This window comes from Salarias fasciatus, chromosome 11 (genome assembly GCF_902148845.1).
Source record: "Salarias fasciatus chromosome 11, fSalaFa1.1, whole genome shotgun sequence".
Taxonomy (NCBI): Eukaryota; Metazoa; Chordata; class Actinopteri; order Blenniiformes; family Blenniidae; genus Salarias; species Salarias fasciatus.
Genome location: NC_043755.1, coordinates 22,327,337 through 22,343,724, shown reverse-complemented (window position 1 = coordinate 22,343,724; position 16,388 = coordinate 22,327,337). Strand labels below are relative to the sequence as shown.

The window sequence follows — 16,388 nt, the reverse complement described above, 5'->3', positions numbered from 1 at the left end:
CAGCCTGTGTAAACACACACACACACAGTTGTTTTTCTTTGATTAGGTGGAGGCTGTTGGTGATTTCGATTAAAAATGGTTCCCCAAATTGCATTCGTATTTAAAGCTACTGACGTCAAAAGAAAGCAGATCAACATTTCACCGTGTGGCGGCAGCTTCATTTTCACCTTCAGTCCCCCACCCTTCTTTTAAAAACGCAGCTCACACACCGGGACAATCGAGAATAATCTGTGATTGTTGGCGTGTAACAATGTGACACAGAAATCATAAGGAGGAGAAGGTGAAGGTACAGCAAGGCAGCAGTGAGGTCTGGAATGATGGACTGTTTGGAGACATGCTGTGGTGAAGATGCCAGGATTTTCACTGGGATTAGCCATAATGGAAGGGATTAAAAGTGAGCAGGTCAGAGTGGGAGCTAAGGTGAGGATGGCTGGGACATCTGCTGAGTGGAGACAGCGGCTATAATGAAAAAAGTATGTTTGGGGGGAAAAAAAAACCGAGATAATTTCTTTTGTCAAAATAGGGCTTCTTTGCAATCAATCATGTCCAACTGGAACACCTGCTTATTTCCCTTTTAGAGGGAATCACATTTGTAGAAAATATGCATTTGTGGGATGAGTACCAATGATGGAAAATCTGACAAAACCTCTCTGCAATCGCCAGACAGCTTTTCTTTGCTGTTGACCTGTTGGTCGCTAGGTAGAGGACTGGATGTCTGAAGTGTTGAGAAACAAGACTCATTGATGAATGCTGACATAATATAACAACAGGGAGAATCAGTAGCAACCCTCATAAGCTTCAGCATCCTCTCCAAAACTCTACAGGTATTTTTAGATAAACCTGGTTCTTGGAAGTTGTGTCGCTCCACTTATGTAACACGATTCCCTCTCTTCTTCACCTCAAATAAAAAAGCACCTTCCTCCGCCTCGTTTCCTTCATTGTCCAGCATTTCCTGCCATCCTGATCCAAACTGGTCGGCGTCCTCTCCACCGTCCTTCACAGACTGGAGCTGGCCTTCAACTCCGGCTGGCCTTCAGATGAAGGCCTTGTCGACACCGGCGAGGAGAAATGACCCTGGCAGGCAGCTGAGGTCCACTCCCTCACAGAAACATGCACATCTGCTGCCGCATGGACATACACGCTATCTTTACTGAGCGCATGCAGCAGTCCCTTCCTCAAACCATCACAAGTAACCGACTAACCTTCACCTAATTCAACTTGAGCCGTAAAACCACATCTTAACCGATAAATACATATAAAATACTGTGGAGTGGAGCATGGCCCCGACTTAGATGGTCTGTGTGCTCGAAGTCTCTGAGCCTCACGAGGAAAGTGAAACAAGACCACAGACACACACACACACACACACACACAGACACACAGACACAGACACACACACACACACACACACACACACACACACACACACACACACAGGAGTCGATGCTGTGTATCCTTCACATTGGCTGTAGTTCAACTTATAACATGTGTTTACCCCTGTACAGTAACAGCCCCCAGAGTAAGGAGTGGCTGCAATTACCTCTCCATACACACGCGCACACGCACACACACACACACACACACACACACACACACACACACACACACACACACACACACACACACACAAGTAGCAGAGAGGCATAAAACAGAGCAACAGTAAAAGTATTACAATATGATATATTCTTTGTAGGTTACATGTTTATGCCTTTACAGAGTGAACCTGTGCACACACACACCCCTGGCAATCGGACTGAGCGTGTCTGTGTCTGTGTGTGTGTGTGTGTGTGCGAAGTGTGGGTACAGAGCATTCAATGTCCATAACCATCACCGTGACCCCTGTCAAATAAATACAGAGACACTAGATGGAACGCAGGGAGCGCAGCACGTGGAAAAAGGTAGCAGGGAAAGAGAAGCCCAGGCTGCAGGGCAGAGAGCAACAGGCCTTCATATTCGCTCTAGCTTCAAGGACTAGGTGTTACAGCTGTGGTGGACTTTCAGCTTCGCAACATATTGAAGATCAAGCGATTGTTATTACTGGTGCAGCGTCATAACAAACCGTTAAAAGCTGGAGTGGCTGGAAAGAAGCTTCGAGATTACATTTTGTGCTTTGGACACTGGCGTTGGAAATAATGACTGCGATGTTTCACCTCATCAATCACCGAATAGTTCCTCAATTCATGTTTACCGTGACTTGGAAGTAACAATACCAAGGGCTCATTCTCGTTTTGTGATGAGCTGGCTGCGGAGAATGCACGTTCAGATAACCACAAGCTCACGCGCTGCTGGTGAGAAGGTATTTGACATCGCTGGCACGCTGGAGGTGGAATAATTATTTCTACCCTAAATCTTTGGTTTATACAGGTGGAAATGGAGACAGGCTCATAATCATTAGTGATGTAAATTCAAACTATCAAAAATAAAATAAAATCTTGAACTTTGTCAAAAAAAAAATTTGTTTTTTTGACCACTTGCAGAAGTTTTATTCTCCTTTGTGGTGTGTTTTACTTCTATTGACACTTGATACATGTAGCAAGGTAAGACATGGAAAGCTGTATGTGGGTGTGAATGCAAAAAAGCCAACAAGAAACTCAACGACGTTCTCCTTTTAGGTAGACAGATATATCAATCGAGAATAATAACTGAATAATAATCAAAAAGGAGAGAAGTACCTGCTGCTGCTGCCTGCTGCTCGCTCTGTGAGGCTGATACAACAGCCAGGTGCAGAAGATGGGGTCCACATTGACAGCGATGCCCTGGACACTGACGAGCAGAACTGCGCCTGAAAATAAACACAACAGATCACAAGCAGTCAGAATATAAAGAAACCTCTGCAAAAGTACTGTATTCTGTACAAATATTTCTTTTAAAGCAGAATGAGTGAAATCAACGCAGGCAGCCATGTGGAAGCCCCTGGCGGAGCGGACTGCATCAGGTTGTAGCCCTGCAGCACAGAGCACACGCTGTGCCTCGCTGTCCTGCTGGTGGGTATCGCGGCCGCTCGCCGGCGCGCAGCAAGCAGCGCAGTTTGTTTCAATTGCGCTGTTCAAAGAGGAATCACACTAAGCCAAGAATAACATTTTCTTTTGATGAATTTCTATGAAACTCGAGACTTTCTCTGGGTTTTGGTTTACTCTTAAATAATAATCTTTACCAACAATAAGCGCGCCCTGAGGTAATGCATTAGGATCCTATCAATAATGATTCCCATGCCGGCGGGATTAGCGCAGGGGTCTCTGGCGTGCCGTGGAATGTCCCAGCATGACGATAGGAGGATGTTTCAGCTCTAGGAGGACTTTCAGCAGTTTAATGGAGCTTTGGACAAGACCCCGGTCTTCTGTTTCAGGCCCTGAGGCAAACTGTGAGTGAGTGAGTGTGTGTGTGTGTGTGTGTGTGTGTGTGTGTGTGTGTGTGTGCATTTGTCCATGTTGAGGTGTGTGTGTGTCTGTGTGTGTGTGTGCTCCAACAAAGCCTGATTACCTGCTGTTTCGCCTAACATTTCAGTTTCTCTGAAGCATGGACAGAGCACAATTATAAACCCTACCTCAGTGCATGTATACACACACATACACACATATTTTTTGTTACACTCGCTCTCCAGTTTGGCAGCAATCAGTCCTTCCCCATCATTTGCTGTGAACAATGCAAATAAAACTGCTATAATTTGCTGGACTTTTACAGCATTCAGTGATTTGTAGCCTGAGAGCCTGCATATGCATATGTGTGTGTGTGTCTGTGTGTGTATGTGTGTTTGCAGTGCACAGAACTCACGTACAACTAAAAGCATGACCGAACCAAAATGCCTGAAAGTCAATTCTGTCATGTCTACATGTGTGTGCTAACTTTGATGGGTATGTCGGTACTTTACGGTGCCTTGACGTAATGTTTAGAAATGTAGAACTTTCAGGTTCGTTTCAATCGGCATCACGATTTATTATTGATTTATGACCATCTCACAGATAGGGAGTGAGCTGGAACAGCTGCTGCATCATCAATGCAATCGTCCTTGATCACCATCTACCGTCTTTACAATCCATCTCACTCCAAAGAACGTCACGCAGGAAAGAAAGAAAGAAAAAAGTCTTCTGGGAAATTTTACGAACAAAACAATTCATATCAGAGACGGAAAATGGAAAATTGTGGCAACCTTTGAATTAGAGGTTGCAATTGTGCATCAAAACTTTTCAAACTGACGCCAAAGCAAATTTTTATACATGTGCAAGAGCTTTTATTTATTTGCTCTGGATCGCTCCTCCAGAGATTAAACACCGATTTAGCTGAAAGGTTTTTGGTTCCACTGTGTCTTGCAGGAGCTGAAGCTGCGTTAACAGCACTTTCCACATATTGTAAAATGTCAGTCTGACACCGTTCTGAGGGAGGCGGTGGGACATCTGACGAGGCTTAAAGATCAAAACGTTGCCCTTTGGATGAGTTCTGATCCACTCATTATGAAGGCTGGCTGAAACTGTTTACCTCCAAAACACAGACTTCAGAAAATCTGAAAGTGCCCCGAAAAGCAACACTTGGAAGAAATGCTTTAACTTTAATGGTGAGTCATCTATTTGTGATCTCAGCTTCGTTTTTGCCTACCACTCCATCGCTTCTGCTTTTCTATCTCTCCATTCATTACAGTCTCTACATCAAAGTCACCCGATCGCTAATGCCATCCTTCCTCCTCCCGTTTCGATCCACATTCAGCCCGCTTCACCCTTCCTTTTAAAACCTTCCCTCCATCCTTCCTCGTCACCCTCACTTCACTTCTCTTCCCCTCCTCCTGACGGGGAATCATAACCTCAGTCCTGTGGCTTGAACTTCTGTACCGCAGTGTGGCTGCTTAATAGGCTTTGGCTGTGGCTGTAGAGCTGGGGCCCGGCTTCAAGTGGTTTCATCATAGCTCAGAGCGGCCCCAACACTATGGGACCCGAAAGGCTGAGAACGGGCTGAGTGGTGAAGATGTGTTTAATAAATTGACCCTAAATCGTGGTCTGCGAGATGCAGCGAGCGCCACGGCGCATTCGGCAGCAGTGAGTCACAGCACAATAAATCCCCCGACATGCTGGACGAATTGTTTATGCAACGGTTATGACTGGGATAAATTTAAAGAAATCACTGCAGCCATCTACTCTTCGGGATATTTCAGAAAACAGTTCAACTCTGCATTCGCATCAGTAGAGAAGGGACAGAAACTTGTGCTATTTGAATGATCTGCGAAGCCAAGTAATAGATTAATCGATAAAATTAGATGAAAAGAACTAATCTATAGAGTGGTTGTCTATCAGAGGTTGAATATGGGTTTAAGTGAGTGTTTCAGTTGCTGCAGGCTCACAGACGCCGTTTGGCAGCCGTTCACGACAGCCACGACCGTGCCGATACATCACAACACCACTCAGAAAGCTCTCTCTCTCTGAGATTACCAGAGCAAACACTCGTTTTTTTCCTGCCGTCTCTCCGCCTGCCAGCTTGACAGTGACACAGAAAGAAAATATGTGTTGACCCGGCTGTTAGCGCTTTGAAGACCAAGGCTTTACTATCCACACTGTGTTCTTTTTTCATCACGGTGTTGACACAAGAGCCGGAGAGTGACACCTCCTTTGAAGCGCGCTGCACCACCAAACGGCCTGGCATGCTTCGAGGGCGACCTCGGCAGCAGGCTCACTGTTGTTTTTCTGCGCTCGAACAGGGTGGCATGTGTGTAATTACAGAAAGTGATGACAATGATAACAAAGGTGTTTTTCTTACTTCCTAAATGATTCCTGAAGAAAACAACTGAAAAGCTGCTCAGTGGCCCAGACTGTGAGAACACACACAACCACAGACGGCAGATGAAGGCGCATGTGAAGACACACTTACCTTGACTCACCCGCAGCGGACCTATTAATGTCAGAGGTGTTTTTTTTTTTTTTTTTTTTTCCCCCTTCAGTGGCTAAAGACCGGTAGAGTCAAAAGAGAGCAAGGGGCTGCTGGTGTTGTTTTACGGGTGTCTGACATCAGGCCTCTTGCAGCCTGAGGCTAGAGTGAGGCGCGAGGCCAGACGTGGAGAAGGCCTCCAGCCCTTCAGCCGTCTTCGTGCTCTCGTCACTTCTTCTTTCCTCTTCTGGGTCAACACAATCAGCCGCAGATCTCTGTGTCTTCATACTGTCTTTTTATCAGGTTACACAGTTTAAACATTGACATTTCTGAATGCAAAAAAAAAAAAAAATCTGCTTTTGTTCAGTCAATGCAACCGTGAAATTCAATAAACGGGGAGCGGTTAGGTCAGTGCAAGTTCAAAACCAAGTCCCACAGCGGAGACCAAAGCCCTGATTGGGGTTACAGAGGGCACAACCTCTCAACCGGGGGGCCGTGACCCCCAACGGCAGAGTAACAGAGAGGTGGGAGGCGTTCTCCAACCAACCCCCCAGGTAGACAGAGAGCATTGAGGGGGGTGGGGGAATCGTGTCCCGGCCAACTAATCGCCCCCTCAGAATCGCTTCATTGTTGGATGTGAGGCAGTGCAGGGACCCTGCGTCCAGCTTCTCCAACAGAAAATAAATAAATATAGCCCAGCCCGCGTCAGCCAGATGACTTCTGACAGGTTTGGTTAATTTCGAAGCCAAGTAGCAAAACAAAACATTACGCCAGCGTGCGGGGCCTACACCGCCTTTAATTGCTTTTCCGATGAGCTCATGACTTGAAGGTGTCCTGGAGCGAGCTGCGCAGCCCGACAGGTGTTCTGCTGGTGTGTGTGTCAGTGTCTGTGATGGCGTGCGTGTGTGTGTGTGTGTGTGTGTGTCTCTCAGAGGCAGGGAGTTGGAGCGCTGACACTAGTGAAAAGGACTCAGCTGTGTGTGGGTGGATGCAGGGAACAGTGTGTATAGGATATGTTTCATCGCGCGTGCACGTGCGTACATGCACCTTTATGAACATAACGGCTGCTTCTGCTTGTACTCATTTGGTGTGAGCTGCAGGACAGTGAACAGGCACGGAAGCAGCCACACACCTTGTTTCTGCCTGTCTCTCTCACATACTGCACACACACACACACGTGCATGCCGTTCCCCTGCTGAGCTGCGACCCAGCGTCCCGGGGCAATGCCGCCGCAGGGGCCCGGGGGCTCAGGAAGGACACAGGCAGCTCTGACTGGAAACAGAGCTCGGCCTACGGAAAGCCAGCTCCCACTCTTTAACTCTTTGCACTGCATGCTGTGTGTGTGTGTGTGTGTGTGTGTGTGTGTGTGTTTTTTTTTTTCCTCCATATATAGATATATAAGCCCACACTCCATATTTGTGTGTGCGTTTCAATATGAACCAACTGCAGTCGCTTGCAGCTGACAGGCTCGACCCACCTCTTAATGCTGACTCTAGCTGTGGGCAACGAGGAAGAGAAAGACGGACGGAAGCAGGAAGATACCTCAAACACGCAGAGGCTGCATGTCCGTCACAGACTGAAGACCATGGATGACGATAAGAAAACTTTTTTCAAAAAGTCACTTTTGTAATCAGTATGATAAGTGAGGGAGCCAGTGCGCCTCGAGACTTTGGCTGTGGATTTGGGTGATTTATGAGATGACAGCAGTAAGTCTCCATACAAGCAAAGTTCTGAGAACCGGATATATTACACGCACCCGGGCCTGGATAAGCAGTAAAAATGTACAAGTTGTGCTTGTTTGAAAGGTCCACGTACGTGTGCATTTATCCACGACGTAATTTGAAACAGCGTGCGCACTGAGCACACTGTGCATGCGTGTTTAAGCGCTGCAGAGTGTGAACATGTGCACGTGAAAAGGTATATGGTGATTCTGTGAGAATTGGACTCATCTCGGCTTCCTTCGGTCGACAGCTGTGGACCCAGATCAGACAGATGTTTTATCAAAGCTGTCTGCTGTTGATGTGCAGGTGTTACTTTTATAAGCCAAAGCAAAAAAACACAGAGTTCCTTTCCCAGACAAGTCAAGCAAGTGAGGAAAGTCCACTGTATTAAAACTCAGAGGACACTTCATCTCCATTATGACTGAATGCTGCACTGCTCTTGTTTTCTGAGATGATCCTTTTTCAAAATGACATTTCATACACGCACAGGAAGAACATGCTAACTCCACATGAGGGGGCCTTCCAGCCAGGACTCGAACCAGCCATTGTGCTGGAGAGTTACAGCTGTCCTGGACTTCATTTCAAGAGAAAATGAGACATGAATAAAATGGATTATTGCATTTCTCGAGGTTTTGGACGTAATGACAAAGATCTACATATCACATGCCATTTCACAAATACTCAAATATCCTTCAGTGATGGCAACAGTGCTGCTGACTGCCAAAGTATGGTCATATGATCGATAGGATAGCACAGAGTTTATAATTCAATATATCATGATGTAATGTGATTTGTATGAAATATCAGGCCCTGCTTATATAACAACATTTTCAAGTGCAAACAGAAAACTTTCATGGCTTATTGAGGGTCGTTGACATGACAACGTTGCTCGGAGCCACTGAAATGCAAATTGTTGGAAACAGTTCCCAAGTTGGAACTTTTTTTTTTTTTTTTTACTTAAATCACCATCAAGTAAACGGGGCCTCACTGTCCTGCAATAAAACTCTCACTACTCCTTTCAGCCATCTTCAAATAATCAGCATCAAACAAGCACCAGGACTACATCTACTGCAACTCAGAGTAAACCAGCTGCTCTTATCACAGATTTAGGCCACTTCCTGTAATAATCTATGCTCAGTCATTCCTTCTCATGAATAAATAAGTGAAAGTGAACTTAATCCAAACCACACTCCCAGGGTCAGCACACTGAACCACATCAAGTGGTTGAAAACGAAGAAATAAACCGCAAAACTACTTAATTAAGATAAATCTCACCACTAATTAATACGGATCTACACTGTGATTCTGGAAATCACTACATGATATTGCATTACTTAAAAGTAGCATTTTTCTTTACACTCCAAATTCAGAAATCATTTTCACAGATATTCAAGACTGATTAATCTGGATTGATTTGGTTTTCTGATATTTTGAATCACTTAAAACAGACCACACGCTTGACGGTTCGCCATGGGAAAGTGGACTCTTGTCCATCCATGGAGCGGAGTGGAGGCCAGTACTGGGGCCACATGTGGGGGTTGAACAGCAGCTCTGTCAAGCTCCAGATGTTGATAAGAGGCTCCGTGGTCATCCATATCCCGCTTCCAGTTGAGTCCTCGTCTCCATAAATCCACATAAAGCCTCGTGGTGTTGAAAAGACAAGCAGACGCTGCACAACTGTTGCCTGTGCCATAATGAAACCCGACCAGTCCTGATTACAGTATCTCAGCTGTTGTCTCTTCTCCTATTCTATTCCTCCAATATGACCTCAGGAAGAAGAAGAAGAAAGAAAAAAACTCCGAGTTTCTCTCTTTAAAACACACCAATAGAAAAACGTTTATAGCAACAATGTGACCTGACCCATGTCAACAAGATAGCTAGCCTTCTTAATGAGAGAAAAAGCAGACTTGGTCTTGATTGCATTAATGTATCATTACCATATCCATCATGGCCATACGATGCAGTGTGTGAACTCCAAATGAGCCCCAGTGTAATGTAAGGGGAACAGGAGAGACACTTCTGAGCTCATTAAAATAAACAAGGCTCCGGCTTCTGCTGCTGCTTTCCCACAGAAAGCTGCAGTTTTGCATAGTTACCTTGAAAACTCCTTATCACTGCTATCATTCAGCTGGCTCATGGGCTTTCTCTGCGGTTCAAGCTAAGTTCTCTCAGTTTGTCATGACGAATGGGGGAGTGCAGCAATTTAATGTTTGCCATTAGGTGGGGTTGCTTCCAAGTATTTTTTTTTTTCATGCTCACCATACTTAAAAAATAGAAACGCTTATTGCAAATGGCAATATTGTAAGTTTGTGTGATACCATAATTATGTTTTACTCTTGAGGCCATAGTAAAAATAATGTCCGTAAAGTAGAAACACATTGCCAAATAAATAATGATGTAGCTTTGTCAAACTGTAACCACTTAAAAAAAAAAAGAGATTGGAAAAGGTTTCTACGTCAAAAACACAGTTATACAATGAAGCTTTAAATGTGTACAAGTCAGAGTGACCATGGAGCAGGAATGAGAACTAAACTGCAAAATGCTAATGGGGAAGAAACTTGCAGGCTGCCTGAAAAATAAAAGTCACTCTCAATCACTGAGTCTATTTGAAGGTTTTACACCAAAGTCACTCTCGTATTTGCCATTTGTGCACTTGTTTATTTCACCATATTGATTCTTTTTTTTTCCACAAACTGTGGATGACTTTGCTTGGAGGTTCAAAAAGATGTCAACACAAATCCATCACAGATAAATCATTCTGTGTAGTATGCAATGTCACAAATACCACAGATTGTCTTACTGCATGATGCATTTATTTTCCTCCACAGAATAATCCTGACATTTAATGGAGACAACAGTGTGAGTCGTATGCTGAGGCCCTCACCAGCTGAACATTGCCGTCTGACCTTCAGGACACCGAGCGATATTAAACTTATTTAAAGACACTTGTCGTACCAATGACCAGCGGCAGGGCAGTTGCTTAGAGTGACTCAACACTCGACTAAGAATGCAGGCTGATTGGTCACAGCGGAGTGTGCTGCATTTTTATTTGCCTGACATTTCAACAAGGCTACTGTGGCTTCCTCTTTGTTTTCTTGGCCTTTTACCATCTACATATTGTGTTCTCTTTCCTGTCTTTTGTTAGAACCTCGTCCAAACAGCCTGTCGTCTATCGTTGCCTCTCCTATTCTGCGTCTTGATGCGGAAACTGATCAGCTTTATAATCCAGCTGTCCTGAGCAGCAGACATCAGAAGGTGATTTCCCCGGCCCTGTCTTCTCCTGTTATTCCTTTCAGCTCACTCTTCTGGATTGCACGCAGGACAATCAAGGACAAAATCCTGTCTTTAATTACCTTCAAGTCTGTCCACCACTCGGCAGAGTCCCTGTTGCCTCAGCCTTTCAACTTGGCCCGCTGTCAGTTCAGTAAACTAAGTAATGATCTCAGTGACAGATCAAAGTCGTCTGGATTTGGGGTCAGACAGGAAGCTGGAAATTATGTTCTGGAGAATCTGCTGTTTGCACAGTTACCTGCAGTTTATCATCAGTTTGTATCTGTACATCAGTCGGCCCGCTTTAATCTCGCCTGCTGGTCTCAGTGTGAAGTCGAGTTAGTTTTTAAAGCCTCTTAGTTTTGGCAACTTCTCGGGTGTTGAGGGGGGGGGGGCGGGGGGCCACCACAGCGACATTTTTACAAGATGCTCTTCGGAGATCAATAAACCAACACGGGAGATTCCAAGGAAATTTTCCTCCATGGATGTGCACTTGATTGCTGCTTGGTGCAGCTACTGAGTTTTTATGCGTATTCCAAAGAAAACGTTGCCGCTGCTGCTGTTGCCAGAAACAGGGGTTGGAGAGGTCTGGACACCAGAGGATTTCTTCCTGGGAAAACCAACACAGCACCAAGTGTTGAGAAACACACTTGTAAAAACCTTCACGATACATAGAGAGAATTAGTATTACTTTGTAACCCGTGAGAGCCCATGAAAATAAATTCATTCAGAGCAAACAGTTATGGTTTTGACGAATGGGAATTTTCACAGTGGGAACGCGGCAACGTGTTTGCTGGTGGATTCAGTGTTTCCCTCTCATGCAGCTGCAATTATTCAACAACTTCTGACAGGTGGAACCGGGTTAAGACGAGGGGATTATAATTGATTATTATTCAACTCAAGTCCCCTTCTGAATAACCACGTCAATATTTCCACATCTCTGTCCACAGATTAGACTGAGACTGGCTGCGCAACACAAGAAACTGACAATCGCATTAACGTTTTGGAAGAGTGTAAGCTTTTCTTTAAAATAAAAGAGATAAGGAGGATTTTGCACGAAGAGGTTGATATTTCTCAACCTTCTGTGTGTCTCTCCTCTCGGCCTCAGCCGGTGGTTTTCTCAGTTCCCACTACCACGATCCACCTCATCCTCTTCTTCCTTGCCACAGTAGATTGAAGATTACTCCTCTTAAAGACATAGTCTTAAGTGGTTGCACATTTGAACCATTTAGCAATTTGGTCTAATGGTTTCAGGATGAGCTATTTTAGCTGCTATGCGGAGACGAGGGGATAGGGGGGTTAAGGGGTGTTCGGTACAGTGAAATGCTAGCCCTGATTGGCTGCGTTTTCTTATCCAGGTCACAGCAATGTCAACGCTACCAGGGATGAGCTCGAGCAAGGCTCAGATGATTAGGACTGAACAATAAGTAGTACGCAGATGGAGAAAAGTGAGGAGAAGGAGTATTTATGGCTGTTTGAGACACATGACAACCTCATGTTACGGCGGGCTCACAGGTAAAAGAGTAAAGTGGGATGTTTTTTTGATGGATTATGACAGACACGTGTGATCATGATCTAATTGGGGCATCAGTTTAACCCTCAACCCTGCAATAAAGCCTTGCCTCATTGACAGACATGCCAGAGCATGACTGAGGCCGCAGAGTTTGTGTTTGACTGCGCGTCCCAAAGCTCCTTTGCATCTTCTGCCTGTTATTAGCCACTGTTGAATGAAGCCACGGCTTGCGCACCCTACACTGACAGCAAAGCAAAGGCCAAGTGTGTGTCTTGTTTTTGGAGGCCGTCACTCCTGTCTGCACACAAGCTGATGATAAGGAAGACGTGTTTATAGCCATCAGAGCTGTATTTAATGCGCTCAGACATCACACACACAGACAGGCACGCACACATAAATAAAGGATGCTGAAGCCACCTGCAGTGCAGCACATCCAAACTACTATCAGCTGCCCTACATTAACAAACCATGGCACAAAAGCAATGATGAGTCAGCTACTCTAAACACACTTGAAATGCTTCCCAGACTGGCTTGTTGTAGGCCGGCAGGACAGATAGGGAGGAGGGGGAGCTGACGGGATGATAGCGATGAAGAGAGGGGAGGCGATCAAGAGAGGAAATGGTGGGAGGGGAAAGAAAAGGAAAACGGCAGGATAGATATATGGGAACTGTGAGGAGTGTGGCGGTTATAACTAACTCTTTGAAGGCAACAAAGTAGCAGCAACGGGTGCCAGAGAAGTTGCTGATATACTTCAGCCTCCATTCTGAGTGTAAAAACTCTTGTCTTTTTCCATAGAAACAAAGGAGACACTTTCTGAGCCCAGTTCTGCTGTTTGAACCAGGTTCCTCGTGAAAATAATCAAGCTGGTCTTTTAGGCCTGATGAAGATATAGACTACCTGACAGTCCTACCTGACAGGTCAGGTAAAATACTGACATAATAACCTTTAACTTTAAGCCTTAAAGTTTTTCCTTTGTTGTGGTGCAGAGTACATGTGATGAAAATACCTGAATTCTCCCCAAGAAACATACAATTACTATGGCGAAGTACTACAGTCACAATATAAAGTCCATTTTAATGATACGTTCAGGTGAAAAAATACAGAAAAATGTCTGAAAAACTTCTCTTGCAGCACAATGCATCTTTTTGCAAACTCACCCTGACAGCATGGCTTTGAGCAAAGAGCTTCATGCCAATATCTCAGAACTGTGTTTTAAAAAAATATCTATGTTTTCTTAGAGATTTTTACAATTTGCTTGGTGGTTTGGCGGGCCGGACTGCAGCCTCTCGTGGGTCAGTTTTGGACCACGGACATTATGTTTGACACTGCTGATCTAGAGTCAACCTAGTGCAGGCTTCCACCTCCAAACCTCCAGATCGTCAGAGTTGTAGCACTGCCAAAACGTCTCCACAGTGGAGCAAAGACGAGCGAGAGGACAGCTCTTAGGTTAAAATCTGATCAGGACTAAAGAAATACCTGCGAGCACCGGAAACTGTGACACTGTTTTGAACTCCTGATTAAACAATGCATTCATCATTCATATGGCAGATTCTTACGTCAACATCCACATTCTCTGATGAGCATGAAAGCTTAATGAGTTCAATATTAATGATTTTAGGAACTTCAGTCAGGCCCCATTACCATTGTATATTGTCATTCCTGTGGTTTTAATCCACAAAGACATCCTCACCTTATTTGACTTATTGTTCTCTTTTTTTCTTTTGTGATTATGGCAGAGGTTTCATGGGTAGGTATTTCAGGAAATGACTCAGATTACAGTGAAAGCAGCCCGTCTGTGATTTTGAGTTAAGGATGGCGTTCTGAGCTGAATGTTCCACCATTCTTAGAAACTATGAACAACAGTGGCTCAACTTTTAATTATGAGCCAGAGGAAGCTGGTGGGAGCTAATGTCTAGTGGCTATTAGGGTCGGGGAGCAGTCCTTTCATCTGCGTGCCTTGTATATGCTGCGAGGAGCAGAGAGTAGTGCTGAGGCTGCCTGTGTTTACTGCCTGTTTATCTAATGGGCATGTGGGGGGCTGGAAGGCCATGACAGGTCAAACCACACACAGCGAGAGGAGTCTAGGACCCCCAGAGGACCACTCAAAGTGATGAGGTTTTACAACTACTGCTGGGGCTGCGACTACCGCTGCTGCTGCACACGCACACGTTTGTAGAAACAGGCTGACGCACGCACTGATGCTTGACTCAGAGTGATGATAGTTTATTACTACTGTGTTAGGACTAAGTGCCCCCGGGGCAGGAAGACGAGCTGAGGGTTCCTGTGGACCTTAAGGCCCCCAAGGCAATGCTTGGAGAAGTATGTATACAGTAGACTGCTGTGCTAAATTTGCAGCATATACAATAGAGAACACTTCATTCTTACATAACGAAAGTGAAATTCACTATGTAGTTAATTTATTTTTCTACAGCAACAACAACATTTCAAAAGAAAGTGTCGAGAAGATAATTCCAGAAATTACCGACTTGTCATAACAGTCAGATTTTGTGACACTTGCGATGCACAGCAGTCCAGTGTATTAGAGAGATTTGCTTCGAAGCAGATGGCTGTACTGCTACCACCTGTGCGAGCACAAGTTTTGCAGTCGCGTGTGCACAGAAGATCGCTTTGTGCCGACGAGAGAGGGAGTGCGGGGGGATGCCGAGCGAGCCACTAGCAACCAGCAAATCAAAGGCAAAGCAGTCTGGTTTGTTTTCTCACGATACAGGGCCTGGGTGAAAGGGAAAAAAAAAAAGAAGAAAAAAAAACAGCTAAATAAAATAAACCTGTAATTTGACTGAAATTGGAGGCAACAAGCGCTGCTGTAAGAAGAGGCTGTGAAGTGTGATTTCTTGCGGTTTAGGTTAATCCTGATTGAGGAGCCCCTGAGTTGAAATGTCAGCAATATGAGACTAAAACAAAAATAATTACATCCAGGGTTAATGAACACAACTGCCGGAGGCACGAGAGAGAAATGAGATTGGGGGAGCGGGAACGAGAGAGGAACGGCAAAAAAACGAGGTGAAAAAAAGAGGAGAGAATGAGAGCACTTTGAAAAACAAGAAGTTTAAGTGCCAGGCTGCCCTCATTTCTCTAAAACGGGGACCAGAATTTGTCTTCAACCCAGACATAAACTGCTAAACCCCTCTGCTACAACAATAAATTGTAAGTGAGTAGGCTGGCATTCTGATAGAGGTCCATTCATCTGGGACTCTGCTCTGCCTGAGGAGAATTTCCACTCAAGGCCAATGACCTGTACGGCAAAAAGGACAAACTATGAAGTCTGGAAACACCACACCTCCCTTTTTTTTATCACCTGTGAACTTATAACAACTCTCTCTCACTTCTGCTTTCATCTTTGCTATTATGTCTACGTACAGTATCACAGCTGTGCGGACAACTGGCCTTTTCAATAACGCTGGTGCTGTGAGGCACCTGCGCCGTGCACTTATCTCTTCTATATATACACATATTCTAAGCATGTGTGAGTTGAAGAGGAAATTAGTTAAGAATGAAACAATTTCTCTCTGTATTTATAAATCTGATATTTTATTGATGCATAGGCCTTCAGATTGCCCGGGAATCTGTACAACATATGCATTTTAATGACAGTACAAAATGGGTCTGCCCGAAGTGTGATGTTGAGGCCATGTCCGTGTTTGATGAGAGAGACAAAATATTTTAAAGTACTCGAATAATGTGTGCAGGGCCAGGAGAGCGTGCATGTCCAATCAGGTCCGCGTGTGTTCGTTAGGACTCCGTCTCGGTACGTCTCACTGTTGGCCGCTCGGTACGCAGCTGCAGGACGGGGACGCGTCCAAGCAGGGAGCCTTGCAGAAACAACAAACCCACATCAAAGGAGTTCCTCTGGCGGAACATGATTATCAACCTTTATCCTCACAGTCGAGGAGTCCTCCCTCCACTCAGGCATCACTCACTTGGCACAGGGAGGAAGAGGATAAGGGATTCACTAAATACACGCTGACCACAAACTCATCCCTTGCTTACGTCTTCCTGTGGATTTTCCTGACCTCTTT

General features: G+C 44.9%; 1 protein-coding gene across 2 annotated transcripts in view; it reads right to left on the bottom strand.

The window, feature by feature from the left end:
* Positions 1–16,388, bottom strand: part of vps13b (vacuolar protein sorting 13 homolog B) — a 312,159-nt gene that overhangs the window by 192,303 nt on the left and 103,468 nt on the right. For both annotated transcript variants that reach the window (XM_030102906.1, XM_030102905.1), the window contains exon 20: positions 2,673–2,782. In XM_030102906.1, the coding sequence (XP_029958766.1) occupies positions 2,673–2,782 (110 nt within the window). The remainder of the gene's footprint in view (positions 1–2,672; positions 2,783–16,388) is intronic.